The sequence below is a fragment of the Dryobates pubescens genome, chromosome 8 (assembly GCF_014839835.1).
Source record: "Dryobates pubescens isolate bDryPub1 chromosome 8, bDryPub1.pri, whole genome shotgun sequence".
Classification (NCBI taxonomy): domain Eukaryota; kingdom Metazoa; phylum Chordata; class Aves; order Piciformes; family Picidae; genus Dryobates; species Dryobates pubescens.
The window spans coordinates 20,215,968-20,237,058 of record NC_071619.1 but is presented as its reverse complement, the minus strand read 5'-3'; the positions used below and the strand labels follow the sequence as shown (position 1 = coordinate 20,237,058).

At 37.9% G+C, this 21,091-nt stretch overlaps 1 protein-coding gene across 2 annotated transcripts in view; it reads right to left on the bottom strand.

Annotated features, from left to right (window-relative positions):
- Positions 1 to 21,091, bottom strand: part of VCL (vinculin) — a 52,284-nt gene that overhangs the window by 30,200 nt on the left and 993 nt on the right. For both annotated transcript variants that reach the window (XM_054163243.1, XM_054163244.1), the window contains exon 2: positions 4,541 to 4,611. In XM_054163243.1, coding sequence (XP_054019218.1) covers positions 4,541 to 4,611 — 71 coding nt within the window. The remainder of the gene's footprint in view (positions 1 to 4,540; positions 4,612 to 21,091) is intronic.

Here is a 21,091-nt window from a genome sequence, read left to right as displayed (position 1 = left end):
TGCATAAGAAAATACAGGAGAACATCAATGAAGATAGTGGAAATGGTTTTCTCATTACTATGCAACATACTTAGCTGTATTACCAAAGTCAATTGACTTCACTAAATTAGATTTCCCCACTTGATTCTCATATTTATTCTTTTCAACTCTGCTAAGACAGGAATTACACAAATCACCTATTTGGCCATCTTAGAGCTATAGGCTCCAAAACACTTCACTTCCTACAGCTCAATCTCATGGTCATCTGTTTAATACTAATAATTATCTCAAGGCTGACTTTTTCATTTGTACAGAAAAAAATCAATGTAAACACAAAATACCCTAGAAGCCACCACAATCAATGAAAAATAAAGTTTCTGAAGACTGAAAGTTTTATTCCACAGTTTTTAGAGCTGAACTTCAATAGGTAAACTTGCATTTTACTTGTACAGTGTCCATTTTCTACAAACTTCCCAAAGAATTTGAAAGACCTCAATAGTATGCACTATCTACAAAAAAAGCAAAGTGGTGTTTTAAGAACAGACATATTCCGCATCTTGCAAAGCATGCATTTTAGGAAAAGGACAAGAATTTGGGGGAAGGTAATTCAATTAGTTATATTTTTTTAAAAAACAAAATAAACCTAAAAACCTATAAATACTCACTGAGAAGAACCAAGAATCACATGCATTCAAAAGTTTTGAATACAGGTTCATTGCTATGGTGAATTTTCTAATCCCTGTATTATACTGCAACCTAAAAAAAATGCCAGCCTTGTAAAAAACACATTTAATTTTGAGATATGATTGCAGTGAAGCTATGTTAACAGCAGCCAAATTCTTTGTGGAGAAGTCATGGCATTTTCAATTATATTCCTTTTGGTAGTCAAGTGTGTTCCTTATGAAGTGTGAAGGAAGAAAAAAAAAAATTTTAAAGTTCAGCTTATGCTAAACTACTGGTTTAGATTTTTAGGTTCAGGATTTCTCCAGAGATGCCAGCCCCAAGATACCAATGTCTTTGATACTTGAATAATGCTTGCTTCAATTTCCAATCATTTCAGTTTCAGTGAGTTTACTTACTACAGATTATTTGCAGTTCTAAAAACAAAGTTAGAATAAAATACATTATTTTTCACACAGTTTCAGCTTAGCTAGTAAAATAATGTTGATATAGAACAGCAATACTGCTTGTTTTGTTAAATTAGGTTGTGTGTGCAAGTTTAAGGCAGACAAATTCGTATTCTCCATGAAAACAACTTGGGTGTTACCCTATTTTTTGTCTAGAGATTACATCTCTTTCCTTCTTTAGAAGGTAAGTATAGCAAGTGTTATGAACACATTGCAAGACATGTGATGTAAGTTATATGCATTACTCATACTCCCTGGAGATGAACACAGCATTTTTTAACTCTAGGTCAATAGTTCCAATGTGGTTTATGTCAGTAGCAAGCAAAGGGATGCATGATAGCTTTTCAGCAGCCTAGAAATTATTTTGCTTCACAACCATACTAGTACTGAAAAACTTCACAGATTGCCATCATTTATTACAAACCAGTCTCATGCATGCCAAAATTTAAGCTTTGAAAAGAATAAAAAGATCTCCTCCCTCATCTTTCAAGACTGGCTCCATTGCAACTAGCAGTCCTCCCCAGTGGGCAAAATATGGGCAGGGAATGAGGTGCTAGCATATACACACTGTTCCTTACCCCATCATCCATGTGCCAGCACAAGTTCTGCTGGAGCACTCTCTTAGAGACAAATGCATATTCCTGAACTAACACTTAAACAAAACTCCCTCCTCTCAGGGGGAGGAAAAAAAAAAAAAAGAAAAGTTAAAACCAGCAACAATCCTCCTCTTCATGTCCTGCATCCAAATCCTACCCTTTAATGCAGGAAAAGGTAAAGCTCCCTTGGCAGCTCACCTATAACTGTCATTTCTCCCTACTACGTAGATATCAGCACCAATGCATTCCACAGTGTTAGAAAGGGATTTATAACATGTGCTAGTTCATTTTGATACAAACTCTACATTAATCAAAACCCAAATGCAATAGGTCATCATTCATAAAGGCCATTGGACCTTCTTAATTCAAATTATTGCTTCTAGGGTATTAAGTAAACATTGTGTAAAGTAGGTTTCATTACTGTGACAGAAATCATCGTTTATGATTTTTCATTGTATCACAATTCAAGCAGTCATAAATTGCTGCAGGAAAACCTCTTTCACCAGCATAAAGTGGTACTATTCAGCAGTGCTTGTACCACAATTCTGCAGTAATTAAAATACTCAAGTCTTCACAATCTTCTAAGTGTTGATTCAGGACTGGTAACAGTATAGCAATCTCTTTTCCTTAATCTCTTGTCTAAGTTAAGAAGAAAATGGAAATTAGCTACAAATGCTAGAAAATGAGCAGCCTCAAAACTGCAAGTTCGTATGCAATTCATCAAGAGCTTCCCTGAAAAACAAAACAAACAATAATTTGAACCCCTCTACACCAAATAAAGATCATACAGCAGGATCACAGTACAATGGATCATAACAGAGGCCCACTGAGCTCAGTATCCTATCTCCAAAAGTAGCTGCAAGTTGATGCCTAAGGAAAGTTAAAAACAGGGTAAGCATTTATGATATTTCCTCTGAGTGCTTTCCTATCCTCCAAGTATTTTCAGCTCTTTAAATTTCTTGCAGTTTGTCTATTTGATAACCCACAATGGATTCCTCTAAATAGTTATCTATTAATCTTAAATATATATAAAGAATTTTAAAAGTACATGACTTGTGGTACAAATAATCTCTCCCTATTGTTAGTTTATACTATCTTAGAGCAATGTTACCATGAAGTTCTTGTACAGGCAGAGAAGTACAAGTTTCTGTCTTTGTCATGCAACTTGTACTTCTTCAGACCTTTGTCAGGGCCTCCATCAGCTTTCCCAGGCTGAAGGGTTCCAGTCACCTTACCTTTACCTTATACATAAGCAGTTCGTTCACAAAGTCCTTCTGTGAGCTGTTTTCAGTTCTACTACAGCCTTTATGAAATGGAGGGGTCACAAGTGCATGGGAGAAAAACATAGTGGTATTTTGGCCTTTTATCTTTTGCTGATAAGCCTAATGCTTTTTTGACCACTAGTGAGCATATACAGCAGATGCTTTTGCCAATGTATGGCAGCTCCAAAACCTTGCTCACTATTGGCAATCACAGTTCAGAGTCAGTCATCCTATCTGACACTAGACCTGCCTCTCCCCACGTGCACCAGTTCAAATCTTTCAGAACATCATCCACACTTATTATCGAGACCTTCAGTTTCTTAATTACCCATTAATCTCAACACTCTGTGTAGGACATTGGGTCATCAGCAAGTACTTTCATTTCACAGCTCACCCTAATTTCCAGACATTTACAAACATGATGCAAAGCAAAACCCCAGCAGACCTCTATAGGCCTGCAGACAACCTCCTACCATTGTCAGAAGTACCCATATATTTTTTTTTTTCCTTTCACTAACAATTATCTGTTTTCCATATAAGACATTTTTTTATTATTATTATTATCCTATGGCTACTTCACTTCCTTAAAAGCTTTCAGACTAAACTTTTTTTGCCAAAAAGTTTAGACATCACTGTTGTTATCACCTAGAACACCCTGTTTCTAATATTTCTGTATTTATAAGGCAGAACTTCCCTCCACAGAAACACTGTCAATGTACTCAAAGTAAATCCTATGTATTTGAGATCTGTTGATTTCCTTCTCTAGTATAGAATTTCTAGTCATTTTCTCCAAAGATGTTAAACCTACAGACTTTCTGTTCCCTAGACTCCCCTAGAAAGTTTCTCAGGCAGTAACATCACCTTGATTAACATACCAGGAGATCTCAAGTGAGAGACCACACTTCACTACAAATTGAGCTATTTAATTCTTGAATTCTTATGCTAATAATATTTGGCCCTAAACAATTTTTTATTATTATTGTTCACTTTGTCAGCCTACAATGCAACACACTAAATACTTTTTAACTACCTAATGAATTCTCTCTTTAGACAATTTCTGTTCCTCATCTTAGTATTTTCTTACTTACCTCAATGCTTTCTTCTTTCAACTACCTGCCTAGTTTGTGTTTGGGAACACAATAAAATATAAAGCCACTCTGTCCACACTGGGTAATACTAATACAGAGGCCACTTAAAAGTTTGTCAGTTGGCAGTAAAAAGTTTAGTAATTCCACAACAAGAGGTATGATTTTTAAAACTTAAAGCAGCAGCAAGAGGAAGTCAGTTGGACTTGACACCAAGTCAAAGAATTAAGAGTGTCAGTCACTTCTCTTTAAATGTCTTAAATTTCCAGGCAGTTACATTATGCACAAGCTGCATATACTAGCAAATTCACACTTTTCTGCAGAGTGCTGGCAGAAAGGTTATGTTTGACAAAGGTCAGAGTCAAGACTCCAAAGAGATATTCAAACAAGATCAATTTGTAATCTGTACAGCAGAAATGAGTTACGATGATCTATCATTGGGAAAGATTTCCTGTACCTACAATAGAAGATTTACAATAAAATGAATTTACTTGATAAATGCTGGTGGCATATCCCTTTTCAAGATCTGGTCTTCTGTTGTCTGCACCGTCTCTTTTCCAACCTGCAGGAAAAAAGTCATACTTCAGATTCAGAATTTCACCGTAAAATCTAGATACAAAGAAATAGCAAAACAGCAACAAAAAAGATAACTGATTTCTACTAAGGATAATTCCTTTCACTAGGTTTGCTGTCTCTCTTTTTGAAACAATTACTTACTGTGGTTAATTCAATGCCTTAAAAAAAAAATAAAAAAAAAAATCACACAATGTTTCCTGCCAGCATCTCTGCCTCACTAAGTCAAGGGACACACTTTTCACTTTTCCCTTTTCCCACTCTATTCCTACCCAATAGAAACAACACCATTTGTTTGCTGTACTTAGTTATAAAATCTCCCAGAACTCCAAAGGCTTCCCTCTCTCCCTCCTAATGCCTGTGAGTCAGAAATCACGTTCAGAGTGAAAGTGCATTACCCCTGTTTTGCTATTCAACCTAGTCTATTAGAAAAATTTAGTTTGTTACAGAGAATACACCCCACATCAGCAGTCACACCACTCTTTAGGCAAAAATAATTATGTAGAGGCTAATGAAGAGAAAGAGCAAGATCTGGAGTTCACCATACACTGGCTCTTACATTATACAATAGAAGTCTTTATAATTGGTAGCTGGCTTTCTGAACTGTGAGATCACCAACTTGACAAAATATTTCCAGCTCCTTTGTCCGCTGTATTTTCCAGCTGAATAAGCTATTCAGAAAGGCATCACAAAGCAGAAGGTCTTTAACACAGACACTAGTTTGTGTTAACAGCTGCCAGGACTGCTCGAGCTAGACAAGATAGCCCTAAAAATCTCTCCTCAGCTGGTGCTTAAAGATTTGCTGGTTTTTGACAGAAGCTGTAAGTGTGCCAGTATGCGCAGCACTTGCCACTTCTAATGCTGTATAGCCCTCCAGGAGCATCACTTCCTTGCACATTTATACTGCTTGTCAAAAACTGTGTTACCCTAATCTGGTCCTTTTCAGAGGGGCTTTACAGAAGTACAGTATCCTAGTATTTTATTTGACACACAGAGTCAAACTAGCTTCCTTCCCCCCCCCCGCCCCCCCCCAGTCTAGCAGTAGACTCACAAGTAATCACATACTTAGAGGCAATAATGGGAAGAGCAGAGAGGAGGTTACAAGTCTTCAATTTTATGCTAGGTTTCTGTCTCATGCTCACTGTAGGCTCACTAACGGCCATGATCCCTCCTAGTGTACAGCACTGCAGTATTGCTTTGACACCTTGATTTCCTGTCCTGTTTCTTGAGACAGTGTTACAAGACCCCACCAGAGAACATGCCTGCTTTGTTCTAATTATTAACAATGCATTCATGAAACCTATTCTTTGTATTTCTGATGCTTGCATGTCCATGACAAATATGACACAGAAAAGATGCACAGGAACTTTGAATTGCACACTGTTTGGACAGAAGGCTATCACCAGGTGAAAATGTAGAGCAACTTTCCAAAGAACTACACCTTTGAGATTACTCTTGTAGCTGTACCAATCTGCATATAGTTCAGTATATCTAAGAAACACTTCAGGATATACAGCTTTGCAAGAATGCATGAAGAGGAAAGTTTACAAAGGGGACTTCAGCTTGAGATTCATTTTAACCATCATTGTTACTTTATACTGATCAGTAAGGAGTAACCAAAAAAGAACTGCTCAAGTTACAATACATTGAACATCTAGTGTAAGTTACTTCTACTTTTATTTGACGACACAAAAAACATTTCTTCATTCAGCCTGGAAAACATGTGTCTTCTTGTAAAAGGATACATTTAAGTTCACTACTCAATCATTATTAGCTAACTACAGGTAGATATATAGTACACCCTGTAGATATTTATACGTGCACATACACGGTACTAGCTAGCCTTAGCAATGAATGTCCTTTAGTCTTCTATGACAGTAACATAGGATTTGAATCCATTTTCTCTTTTCAGGGGGATTTTGAACCTCAAAACTGTCCCAAACTCTAAAAACATTTCTCTTCAAAGGCCACCACACAACAAAATTTCATTCCACCACTGAACAGGCAAAGTTTCAAAATATGAAGCCAGATTTGTGACTAACCCCAGAAGAGCTGCGTGGGTTTTCCTTTTTAACTTGGCGGTTTATAGAGATTTGGTTGGTTTCTTATTTTGTTTTATTAAGATCTAATTTCTTGGGACTTAATTTTACATAGCCTAAATGCAGCATAAGGTAGAGACTGAATCAACTTTTACCTTCTCCCTATTTCGATACCAAAGCAATGAAGATTTATTTAAGCAGTACTTATGCATTTTCCAGTTGCAGACAGGTAGCTTGTTGAACTTCATATTAAAATAGAACAATTATCTGGTAACAGTATACATGTGAAGGACACAGGATTCTTACAGGGGTTTCACCCTCTGAAGGGTAAGAATGGAGAACCAAAGTCAATTGATGACAAGGCTGGGATACACGGTAACTTTTTTACCTCAGTCCTCACTGTCAGTCTTGCTCCTCACCCCTCCAAAGTAGGTGAGGACCAGCAGGGTAAAGTCCTACTCCTAGGGAGTAGTTTTATTTATCTGTTGTTTTGGGGTTTTTGTTTTGTTTTAATAAAGATTCGTCTGCATGCCTATATTCACAATAGCAATTTGATAGTTTGCCAAATGCTGGAAGTGACATTTTCCCTTGCTATTTACAGGATTTCCTCAGTTAAAAAAGGAATACAAGCCTAGAAGAATTAGTTCTTGTGATGTTCCAGAAGCCAATTGAAAGCATCTGTCAAAGTAGCAAGGAGCTCAGAAGTATTCCTGCATGATCATTTACAGGCCTGCCTGTGACAATAGCAGGACCCCAGGTTTGTTCCAAGAAATAAGCTACCGTAGAAGTTGTGCTTGACAAACTGAAGTACCTACCACTCTAAATGACCTAGTCATCTCACATTAAAATCCAGTTCCTGGTTTATGCATTCTTTCATGCACTGCAAGCTTCCAGAAAGAATAGAGATATGATAATCGGAAGATTAAATCTTGCATCAAGGATTTGTTGCTATCACTGCAGTTCCATGAAATTATCTGTAATTTTTCTCAATTACTTTGGATGTCTATTCTAAAAAAAACAAAACAACCTTACATACTTGCTATAACTTTATAGTGACAGCAGTTTCTGCACCGCATCCCCAAGTCTAGAATCCATTTCAAAACAAGTTGCCAGTCCTCTCCCTCCACCCCATAGTTTAGGAAAGCAAAACTGGCCTAGATTTCAAGACTGCCCATCCATCAAGCAGAACCAGCAACGAGCCAAAGTTACAACAAATTTATACCTACTGCTTGCTGGCAGAGATGTACATTTCAGTCCAGACTTAAAAATATAACATGGGCAGGGAGAATTACATATACATGAAAGCATTTTGAATTCAGGTCACATACTGAGGGGTCTTAATCACACATGACAATAAAAGGAAAAACATGACAGAAGTTAATGGTATGTAATTGTGTATCCTATATTCAGAGTTCATCCCACCTTAAGGCATGTGCACTGAAAGCCTAAAAAGAAGCTCCTTTATCTCAAACTGAGTTCAGAGACAGTTTGTCTCAGTCGGTTCAGAAGCAGGAAGGACTCAGTAACTAATTCACAATTGTTTAGCTTTCCCTTTGTGAAACAAATCATTGGAGCCAAACCACACGGCAAGCTTTTGTGAAGGAGATCTAGCAGCAAGAGAGAAGCAAAATGGGACTTCACTGTTTACCTTCATTGTTGGCACAGTATTCTGATTGCTGCTTCTGTCTTTATGGCATCAAGTAGATCCAGTAGCCAGCATTTCAAACTACTTTACTTCACTTTGCTGTTTTAGAAATAGCTGTTGTACTGAAGCCTGGTTTATGACACCCTGACCCTTAGTTACCATGTGGTAAATGTCAGCAAAAGAGAGTTGCATACATCCTGGCAAGGCACAAAATTTTGCCAGATGCAAGTAACAGCTTTGGGATACAGCATGAAGCTTCTTGATCCTACCCAAAACTTCACAAGTCATCCAAAAATCATCATCAGTTGACAAACAGCTTTCAGTAAACAGAACTTCATGCAAAGTGAACAGAAGAGAGAAGCAATGTTGAAGCGTGTTCAGAAGAAAACAAAGAGTACAGGTTTGCAGGTCACTCCTCACAACCTAATCCATATCACTCAGTAAGACCCAAAAAAGTCCATTATAACAAGGTACAGTTTTCTTTTAAACACAAAACTTTGGTTTTCAAAGGCCCTCTTGGGAGCATTTAGCTAAGCAAACTTCAGATTTCTTAATCATTCCAGTCTCGCCTTTGAATTCAAAGTGTGAATAACACGTCACTGATTATTAGCGAGTTTAACACTTTAGTGCTTCTTCAACTAGTGTTCTACTTCTCTGCAGGGGAATAGGCCAGTACAATTAGGGTCTGAAAAGCACATCTAAGGACGCATGCAATTGGATCCTCTTCCTGCTTCTAGTTTAGGCCAAATGAACAACACACATATACTGCCAGAGACAGTCAACATGATGACTTGTCCTTCAAGCCAGGCTTCAATCTAAAGAGATTGCTGAAGTAAAGCGTATCCACTTGGCCTTTCAGTTAATATGGAAGCTGTATACTTTTTCCTGGTTTTCTCATGATTACCCTGGAGACTGCATTCCAGGCATAGCAAGGTATAATTTCAGTTATGTGGCCATAAGGCAAGTAAATTAGAACATCCCAGCCATCTGGTCCCTAATAGCAGCAAACTGACCTAACCTGTCTACACTGGTGATTAAGACAAATTCAATTGCTTGAGGTTAAGGAAATCAGGCTGTCCAATTAAAATACATACCTATGAAATTAGAACCATACGGAGGCTAGTGAGCAGTATCATTTGGGTACCAAAACACTTACTCATGTTGCTGATGTCTACTAACTCTGTTAGCAGTATAGAGTTGAAGCCTGGATGGTTCAACTAATTAGAGGATACACAACTTAAAAGAAACAAAAGCACAGACTGAACTCTTATAATTTGGAAATTAGTTCTACTATCAAAAGAAAAGTTTCTTCATCTAAACCAGTACTTGCCACTTAAACTACTTGGAACTAATTCCAGACAAATAACGCAAGTCAGCTCTGACCCTTTGCATATACAAGACACCTGGAAAAATAAGACACAGCAACTGTCTCTACAAATGAGATTTACAGTTGCAACTAACTACTTTAACTTTACTAGGAAGTTTAAGTGTCTCATACCAAGCTGCACACAGACTTACAAAGCTCTTCCAGATGATTTCCATGTACCCAGACCTGTCAATTACCACTACTTTTCAGAACACCTCAAACTAAAATGTAGGTTGGCTACCAGGCACTGCTATTTGTTACATGCAAACTCATATTGAATTCTAAGTATTGGACTGTTCAACACTGATTTTTTTCCCTTTTCCATGGGCTTCCCTTATGAGCTCTCTAAAGAAACAGTGAGTAATTCTGGAGTAACAGGTTTGGTTTTCCTTAAGCTCAAGACAAAAACAGTTTCCTGCAGGAAGATAAAATTCATAAGCTTGACAAACAAAAAGCAGTTTTGAATGCTTAATAGCAGGGGAGGTGGGAAAAAATACCAATCACTACCAATACACAACAAATCAGAAACAAGACTCACTTTTTTTCACATATAGAGGCAATAAATTTATCAGTTAGATAAATACAAAGAATACTCACCACCCCACCATTTATACAGCACTATCTACTACTACTTACCACTATCCACTTTGCCAAAGCTACTGTCTTAAGTTCACCTTTCATTCTAAGCAACTCTGAAGTTATTGTGACAATTCTCCAAGCTCTTCCCATCACACCGTCTGAAGTTACTGAACTCGTTCTCGTTTATGTGCTGGAGGCGCTGGCTTGTTTATCTGCTGCCTTGTCAAGAAAGTATCTGTTTCTGTTACTGTGATGGGTTACAAAAACCATGGGTTAAGTGCTAAACAATATACTAAACCAGAGAAGGAGTAAGAGATGCTACCTTAACCTACTTAAACTTCAAATGCAGCAACTAGACAGAGTTCAATCTCTTGCTGACTTTGTTTAATCCCAGTGTTTCCCACATGGGAAACATACTGATCTATTCCTCTTTTACTTGACTAACAGTTAGTTCAAGCATACACTAAATAACAGCGTAAATCATTGCTTACATGTTGTGATGTTTTGATTAGCTACAACAGTATGTAGTCACATCAAACAGAATAAGGACTAGAAAAGATGAGCTGTTTTCCAAGGGACCATGCTCATTTACACCATCACTAAAAACTTAGCATCAAGTTTGATACATTTATGTGATTATTTTCCAGCTTGGTTTTGGCTTCAGTGCTCACCACAACTTCTACCAGCTTTGCTAGGAATACAGCACATGGAAGATGACCCACTTACATGCACAGTCATCACAAATAATTTGCAAACTATTACAAAACAGCCACTCAACAGAAATATCTGATCAAGGACACTTAAAAATGAATAAAACTATCTAGTATTAGTTCCAAAATCAAAGGAAGACTTGCTCAGCTGTTAAAAATCATTTAAGAAACCTTAAGCTTATTTCACAGTCAAGTAACAAACTACTTTTGACACCCAGAAAAAGCTTTAAAAACTATTACTTTCAATAGTATTTACTATTTACTTCTTGACTCACAATAATAAATAATATTCTTAGTAGAAATTATTAGCCTTTACTACACAATAGAATAGAAAGAATAGAATTAACTAGGTTGGAAAAGGCCTTCGAGATCAAGTCCAACCTATCACCCAACAATATCTCATCAACTAAACCATAGCACCAAGCTCCCCAGCCAGTCTCTTCTTAAATACCTCCAGTGATGGCAACTCCACCACATTATTGCATAGTAGCAGATGTTACAAATGTAGTTGCAATCTCCTATATTTGGATGATATAACCAGTTAAGAGCAGTGTAATCCAATTTCTAGTTCTCACTGACTCCTTTGAGAATTATCTTGTTTCATTCTACACACTATGACATTCAACAAGGCCAAATGCCAGTTCTTGCACTTGATTTACAACCACCCCACACAATGCTACAGGCTTGTAAAGAGGGGCTGGAATGCTGTACAATAGAGAAGACCCAGGGGCTGTCAGTGTCGATTGATGGCTGGCTGAATGAGTGAACAGTGCAGTCAGGTGGCCATGAATGCCAGCAGCATCCTGGCCTGTATCACAAATACTGTGAGAAGCAGGACCAAAGAAGCAATTGTCTGTGTATGAGGCACCAGTGAGGCCTCACTTCAAATACTGTGTTCAGTTTTGGGGCCCTTCACTACAAGAAGTACATTTTGGTGGTAAAGTGGGTCCAGAAGGGCAAAGCAGCTGGTGAAGGGTCTAGCGAACAGATAAGGAGCAGCTGAAGGAACTAGGGTTGGTTCATCCAGAGAAAATGATTCTCAGGGGAGACCTTCTGACTCTCTACAACTACCACAAATGAGGTTGTAGCAAGTGGGTGTTGCTCTCTTCTCCCTAGTGAGAAGTGACAGGACAAGAGAAAATGGCTTCAAGTTGTACCAGGGGGCTTTTAGATTGAGTAACAGAACAAACTTCTTCACTGAAAGGGTTCTCAAACACTGGAATAGGCTCCCCAATGAGTTGGTTGAATCCCCATCCCTGAGGATGTTTATAAGATGCATAGATGTGGTGCTGAGGGACATGGTTTAGCACCAGACTTGGCAGAGTCAAGTAATGGTTCAACTTGATCTTACAGGTCTGTTCCAACCAAAGTAATTCTACAATATTTAGACACTGGTATACAGAGAGACTGAGTGGGGAAACATCTGAGCTCAACCTTGAGCAGTCACAAAAATGAATAGACACAAAAAGTGAATAGACACACCAGAACATGTAACCTTCCCAGCAACTTCCAACTGTTTCAAACAGATATTTTCCCAATGATAACTGTTAGGATGAGCATTCATTACTATCACACAATTCAGAATTAAAAACATCTCCTAAGCAAGTTGTGGTGACTACATGAATATAGGTTAGCAACTGACAAGATTTCTATAGTTTTGGTAAGAAGGTTGAACAAGTCATCTTGCACACAGCTCAACCTTAGCATTAATGGTCTCATTCAATTATGTTCTACTATATCCCATTTAGAGATTAACATATTAACCATTTGCTGCTTTTACACAAGTATTTTGCTCATTTACCTGTGGAAAGGCTGAGAACACCAGGTTCATTCAGCTTTAAGAGAAGGGTCAGGGGAGACCATCGCCATGTACCAGTGCATAAAGACTGCCTACTGGGAGGATGGAGACTCCCTTTTTACAAGGAGTCACATGGGAAAAACCAATAGGTACCAACTACTCCTGGGGAAATTCCAATTGGAATCCATAAGAAAAATTTTCACAATGACAAGAGTTAGACATTGGAATAATGTCCACAGAGAAGCAGCGGATTCCCCTACACTGGACAGTTTTACAAGTCAGTTTAGAGTGCTGGGCCATCTCATTTAAACTACACTATGACCTAGAAAGGTTGGACCAGATGATCCTTGAGGTCCCTTCCAACCTGGCATTCTGTGTTTTATGAGAAGTCCATTTGTTCAAAATGTAACTGACTGCAGTCACCAGAAACCAAATTCACCCAAAACCTCTTGCAATTTAGTTGGGTCTCACATGTACTGACCATCAGTCTGTTTGAAATCCACTTGTGCTCCTTGGGAGAAATTATTTATATTGGAAAACAAAACAAGACCTGCATAAGAAAAGAAAGTTTAAGTTATGCTTCCCTCCTTAAAACCAGTTGCAATATGCAGCCCCTTCCAAACTCCGGAAAAGGTCTGAAGACAGAGGAAGCAACTCAGCTTGAACAACTTAAGTTCTAGATGACAGCTTTTAATAGCTTCCCTGCCTGACAGGGGTCTTCAGACTTCTGCAACTGAAAAGCTGATACTGAGTAAAGGCTGTAAGACTATAATGGGCAAGGAAGTGGATATGGACTTTCCTGGCTCACCCTTTAGTAAGCTTCCCATTTTGATGCACCTGCTTCTTTCACTATATAGCAACTACTTGATGAGAATTAGAGGGGGGGAAAAAAAACTGCAAACAGGCAAAAAACACCCCACAGAAGGAAAAAAAAAAAAAAAGAGCCCCACACCCCCAACACCACAAACAAAAACCAAAACCCAGACAGGAACAGCCATTGTTTGCCTTCAAACAAACTTGGTTACTTAACTAGTGTGACACTTGTGATTTATGCAGTGCAGACCAGAACACTCCTCATCAATTCAGGAGATACACAAATAATTGCTACTTTGTCACTTCTGTGACTACAGTTACGAAATTAATTTCTACAGCTGTTTTCTCATGTACTCTTCAGCATAAGGAGGGACAGGCTTGTGTCTGTAATTTGTGCAAAGAGTCAGCTAAAAGTTTAATACTACTGTACATTATTAATTCCACAAACAGGTCCTAAAGACACACTGGAAATTTGGCATAAAGAAAACATACCCTCTTTGAAAGAGGATCAGGTACATTTGCTGTTCTGTGGGTATAACCAGTGATGGAAAATGCAATGCAGTTTCATTGCATCAGGTTTCTTCATAATAATTCTGAGCCAAACAGGAACAAGATGCACAACTCTCCTACTGGAATGTTTCATTTTATTTTCTCTCCACTCTAATGGAGAACCCTGAAATGAATCATCAGTTTCCCATCCTACCCACAAAGTCAGGGTACTAGGAAACTCTTCCAACAAAGAAATCATCATCAACTATGAGTCAATGAGGTGACAGTTGGAATAATCATGGATAGTTAGGAGCAGGTTTTTTCCCCTTCTTGCCCCTTTCAGCAGCCAGTATTGTCACCTGTCAACCATAATTCATTATGTAATTAATGAATAATTATTTACATAATGAACATTACAGAACATTATTTACTTCAGAATAATATTTTGTTTTCCTGAAGTGACTTCTTCAGTATATTTTTATAGAAAATTTTGGTTCTAGTCTTAGAATAGGGGCAAGTACAAGTCATATCTCAGTAGATTTGAATTATTTAGGCAAACAAGGGAAAGGTTTGCCCTCTACTGATTCTGTATCCAGTTTTTCATGTTTTTACAGATGCACTAGGACCTGAAACTAGTACAGGAACAAATTATACCTGCTTCCAAGTATTATGCACATAGGGCTTTCCCCTCACAGTTCAGTTTCAAGCTGCTAAGGTACTAGGGTCATGTTTTAAGGAGGTAATTATAGCTGAAACATTTGTAACTGAAAAGAAGATCCAGCCTTTGTTTCAACATTTCATCTCTCCGTGCAGCAAATAATCTTGTATCCACAAAGTGTCTTAGTGTCTTCTGAAATGCGGGTAGCTGCAATAACCACTCCCTCTGTGCTGTATTTCCATACTTCAACACAAATTGCTTCTTTAGACTCCAATTACATGACCTTATTTCAGGTTAATTCTCTTCTGCCTGCTGTCAAAGATTAAGGAAGAAATTATACAATTAAGCATTCCAATTAATTTAGTGGATGCACTTATAACAGTTACACAGCTACGGAAAAAGATACTTGACTGTTCAAATTAGATAACACCAATACTCCTTGGTAAGAGCTCCTTCCTGCTGCTGTGTTTAAAGATAAATGCCAGAAAGGTTACAATTTCACAGGAATTGGGAACCACTGCTGCAGAGACAAGTTCTGTATAATGAAGAACTGTTTCTCAGCATTTGATCAAGTGATAGAATAGAATGTGTCACTAAAAGGGAAAAAACAAACAAACAAACCACACAACACCATCACATGGAAAAGTTTTAGAGTCTATTTTGCGTTCATACTTGCTTCACAGTGGAAAAATGGCAGCAGAAAATTTATATGAAGACAAAGTATCTACTGTTAGTAATATTTGTGGTGAAAAAAAACCAAAACAGCCAGTAAGATTTAGTAAAACAATGCAGTCAGAAACAAGAGCTTGGCAACTGCACTTAAAAGCTTTACATGAAGTAGGGATAAAGAGGCTAGCGTTAGCTACATGAGAAACCACTACCAAAGTTTAGTACTGAAGACAAGGACTAACTAGGATTCTCCTTTGGAAAAGGGATTGGCAAGAGTGTTATTCAACCTTTTTATTTTAAGAATTCCAGCAGATCTGAAATAGGAAGAATACTCAAGCATTTGGAACAACCAGTTCATTATTTCAGGCATCATTTCCAGTAACTAGCATTAATACAGCATGTTTGATTACACATCTTTAAGAACACTGCTTGGTTCTGCCCTCCCCAACCCTCCCAAACACTTACTTCATCAATCCAAATTTTAACTATATTGGGAAAGGGAAGAGGCCTGTAAATTACCCCACTTAAATTCTGAAGTTTTAAATGTAAGTGTAAAGCATACTGCACCATGCTTTATTAAATTCTATAAAAGGAATTCCCTGTTAACTATCCAATACCACTGGGGGGGGGGGGGGGGGGGGGGGGCAGAAACAACAAAAACTTCATTTCAAAGCACAAAGCAAAGCTATATGACAACAAAGTTAGGATAAATCAGGAACAAAACACTAAACATTGACACTTCATAGGGACTTAACTCTTCCTTCCCTGGTGCAATTCACTTACACAGCAGAAATCACATGTCAAGATTTCCAGAACAGGAGTGGTCTACAGCATCCTGTTGGCATATGGAACTTCTGTCCAACTGCCACTTTAATGTTACCCATTCTACAATATCATCAGGTTTTACACCCGAAAAGCAAGCTGCATGCAATTACTAATGGATGCATTCACCATCTCTGCACATGTAAAGGAACAGAGAACAAAAGATTCCTTTTAAAACTAGTGGAAGGAATGGGTATAAATTAAGTCCCCAAACATAACAACAAGACAAAAAAATTACTCCATTCAAATCAGAAGCTGATATATCTCTTGTGTAAAAGAATTCCTAACAGATGAAAGCAAGTTCACAATGTGCTTCACAAAGCTACTTTCTGTCCAATTAACCATTAATCATTCTTCTCTCTGTCCGTCACATGCACACATCCCAACTGGTTTTATGCATTCTCAGAGCATATAGTTACAGTTCCCAAAGAAATTATGGATACACTTCAGTAGAATGTTCTATATCCAAAAAAAAAGGAAATTATTTAAAGCATACTCTATCACTAATCTAGGTGAAGAGGAAACTTGTGATAAGACCTAGAAACAGACAAAGAAAACACTCTGAGATCAGCAGTAATCTTCTAGTATTCTCATTGACTTGTCACTAACTTGAAGTTCTGTAAAGTTAGATGAACTGCTGTAACAAGACATTTTTTCAAGCTTACAGACTTTTGAATAAAAAAAAAAAAAAATGGAGCTGGGGAGGCACAGATCTATATATAACCCATGACAAGTTACAAACATCACAAAAGAAAAAAAAAAAATCAGAAAGTTACTACAGCCCCTTAAGAGCCACTTTCTGTGCTGAGCAGGAAAACCTTCGAGGAAAAAGCTTAGTTTTTTCCCGTCTTCTCCATCCTTTTCCAAGGTACATAAATATTGCAAACTATTTTTTCCCTTAAAAAAGGAGAAGCACTAAGCTGTCTTCAACTCACCCCTCTCTTGTGTACCCTGAGATATACACAAGTCAGCTATGCCAGAAGACGACTTAGGGATGAGTAAGCTGGTCTACCAACCACTCCGAACAGACCATTTAACCTCTTTTTGAGTGTTCCACCATGTATTTGACTTTTCCTGCTGCAGTCATGAGAAGGATTTCAAGGCAGGCTGCATTTTTCAGATTTTCAAGTTGGTGGTTTGCAAGAGTCAGTAAGATAATTCAAATCCTATCCAGAGAAAATGCATAGTTCTTTCTGCAAAGCCCTGCAACCTCAGGCAACTTCAAGACCATGTTATGCACCCAGAATATGCCTTTTGATTCAAGTGATAATACTTCATCCAGTAAGATGAGATAGGACAGCCACTGGAGCTACACTAAATGCAACTCTTCCATAGTTTAAGGTTTGTTTGTTTTCAGCTTTCTGTCATTGCTTAAGTACTGGTTTCACATGTTTTGAGATTAATCTGTGCGGTTTCAGGCATACTTAGATGGGGTGGGCTTCAGCTGGTGGTAGTTTGAAAAGGCTGACCTCAATTTCAGGAAATAACGAAAACTTGACATGAATGCCTGTTTGACCCAGTCCCAGAGGGTGTTATTCTCAGCAAGCAGAATCTCTAAATAAAATTAATCTTACTCTAGACTGCATTTATCGACTTCTACAACTAGAGCTTGGCCCTACTCTTCTTAAAGGAAAGATCTGATAAACCATGACTACATGACAGAGTGTTCATAAGGTAAGGAGACTCCTATTGATTATTATCCTAACCTGTTTGTTGTGACTAGCAACCAAGGCACAGAAAGATGTCAGTATAGTTTCATAAGCCTCCAAATCTCAGTAAGTAAATAATGGCATAGCACAGGATCCACCCAGAATATATTAATAAAGGAAATTTTCCCCAGTTAAGAAACAATGGAATAGAAATTGGATGCATGTAGACACTTATGAAAAAGATTCAAAGACAAAAGGACAGTATGTAAAGCTTTAAGGATGGAAAGGCAGAAGCTGCATCATCCCTTAGACAAGTGCTGGTCTTTCAGAGCACATTTCTGTTATGAAATGTCTGCCACTTCATTTGTGACCATAAGCATCTTAAATCATACTTCACATCAATGTCGCTTTTACTCAGCTGGCTCAAGCTGCATCAAAATGAAGGACAGAAGAACAGGTAATTATCAGGCATTTGGTTTCATCTACAGCAGTTCAGGTATTTCAGAGCACTGACCTGGTTCAACAACCCAGCCTCTGAAATGTCAACATCTCCTTGAGTTGCTGATCCTGCTGCAATAATTAAACTGCGTGTATTTCCCAAGTCCCTTTGTGGGTTCCCCTATCTCAATTCTCATGCACAGGATTACTTGCTTCACCCATAGTACTGCTGGTATTTGGTAAAGCAGCAGCTCTGTAGCAGTTCTGTCCAAAAGAGTGGAAAGAAATTACAACAGCAGACTATGCCTGCACAAGAGAAATCCAGAGCCAATACAAATGAATGGAGTTTAAAATGTTAGAGAAGGATTCTCCCCCTGCCTCTCTTTGGCAGTGATCTAACACTCTAAACATAAATGGCTATAAATTCACTACTTGGAAGTAGATACTTAGCAAGCTTCAAACTATTCCCTTCCTTGACTATTTTGAACCCCAGCTGATTCTCCTGCAGCATTAGATCTTCAGCTACAAGAAATGCCAGCAAAGCTTCAAACCTCCCATAAAAGGCACACTTCCATTCCTAGTATCAGTCAACAAAAACATTAAGCTCTTCAGTTAAGAAATTTCATCAAATTGCATCAAAACAAATTGTGTATTGTTCTGCAAAAGTTGCCCCCAATAGAATATTCAAAACACAGCAGAATCAAACTGTCACACCTTGAGAACTACTACAGAATACCAAGTCTTTGATGTTGACCATAAGAAAGAGACCAACTTGTAAAGATTTAGTTCTCTCATTAACTTCAACAATGACTACCCCTTATGTAGGATTACTTAAAAATTAGGTTCTGGCAAGGAAATATTCCTACAGTAGGTCTTCCTGGGCATACAAAACATATACTAAAAATACTCATGAAACTTAAGGTGGTTTCAGACAAACCTTAAAATACAGCACATGCATTTCTGACACACAACACAGAAATATGCTGAATGGCAAACTGGAGAAAAAGTTCTCATATAAAGGTCTGTAGTCAATTATCTAGGAGGATGACTCCCTTTTCACATCAAATTCCCTCAGTTTAAGACTCTCATACCTATCAACCTGTGTTTCATCTTGCATATTGTTTTAACTCCACCTCAGGAATGTCTACAAAAACTTGGCAGTTTATTTAAAAATGATTACTGCACATGGCTCACTTCTCAAAGCCACTTTCTCATTTCCTAGCCCATTTCCTCATTCAGGACATAACCTAGGCCTTGCACAAGAATAGGTCTCCACATTGCTGCTACCAGGCATTACTTACTTATCTTTGCTGTCACCTGTGAAGCCACTAGAAGGCTTGCAAGTTAGACAACATACCTGTACAAATACTCCTGCTCCTGTGAAACAGTTTCACAAATCACATTTACACTTCAGAATGACGCTCTGAAAACATAGCTCCAAATAAGAAAGGGAACATTAAATCTGTATTTTTCCTAATGTAGTCAAAGTTGTATAGTAACAGATCAGGGCATCTTCCTTCTAAGTACTACCTTGGATTACACCAGTCCTCTTTGATCCATTTGTGAATTAACACAGAAAAATAATTCAACACTTCGGTTTTCTTGCCTGCTAGCTAGAGAAAAGGCCAGGCTTCCAAAATGAAAGAAGAGATGTCATTTGCAAGCTGTAGAAAGAAACTAACTCTGTGTCTGCAATTCTCTAATAAATGCTACTTTATCAGATCAGGTTTCTTTTGAGAATCAAAGAGGGGGAGGAAGAATACAATACAGTCACACAACCCAGCCATAGAAGCTTAGAGAGACTTAGCATTGGTCTTCCTTTCAAGGAAAAGTATTTCACACACTCAGGCTTCACACCCTTACAGCTAATATACCTATTACATCAGTTCATTGCTGCAGACCAATTGTTCTTCATAAATACAAGTTTCAGCTACAGTTAGCAAGAACAAGTATTCCAGACAGTACGGCCTGTAAAATTCATGGAGTCATGGGGACCAAGAGTTGCTTCTATACTATATAAAAAATGGAAAAAACTCAAAGTTATTCTAGCAGTAGCAAGTGCTACAGGCCAAAAGCTCAGGAACACATCACATACACATGACAGCTTCTTATATCCACAATCCTCATGATTTCTGTGCATTAACACATCAGTTAACAGCGACACCATTATTTTAACTCTATGTAGCTACATACAGTAAAGTATGTAAAGTACAGTAAAGTACATACAGTAAAGTAAGGTAAAGTTTGCTGGCAAGGGATACCACTTGCCACAAATGACTTAAGAATTCTATAGAATTCAAAGTGAACAAGTAACTTCTAATGTTCAAAAACCAACTTCAATTATCTGCAAATCAATTCACCAGAAGTGCAACCTATTACCAGGTAATAAAATGCAGTTTTGCATACTCTTGCAATATGAAATAACTTATTTCTGCTTTGCTCTTCTTCTGATGTAATTTGGTTATAAAAGTATTAGTACAACTAAAACATTTTAAATGTATTAGTCACTTGCACGTCTCATACCTAAATAACGGTTTCAAATACTCTGTTCTTAAGGAGACAAACTATGTATAGCTACTTTTCATGAGGTGGAGAAACTCAAGTCAATTTTTAAACACCTTTATCTTCCCGGAAGAAAACAGTAACACATACTCGAGACTGTGTTACAAACAGAACAAACTACAACTCCGAACTTAGTCCAGAAACCACAGGTTTGTTCATGCACTGATAATGAACTGACAGTCTTAACCAAGGCAATAATTACTATCAGATGCCCGGGAGCTTTAGTGGGAGG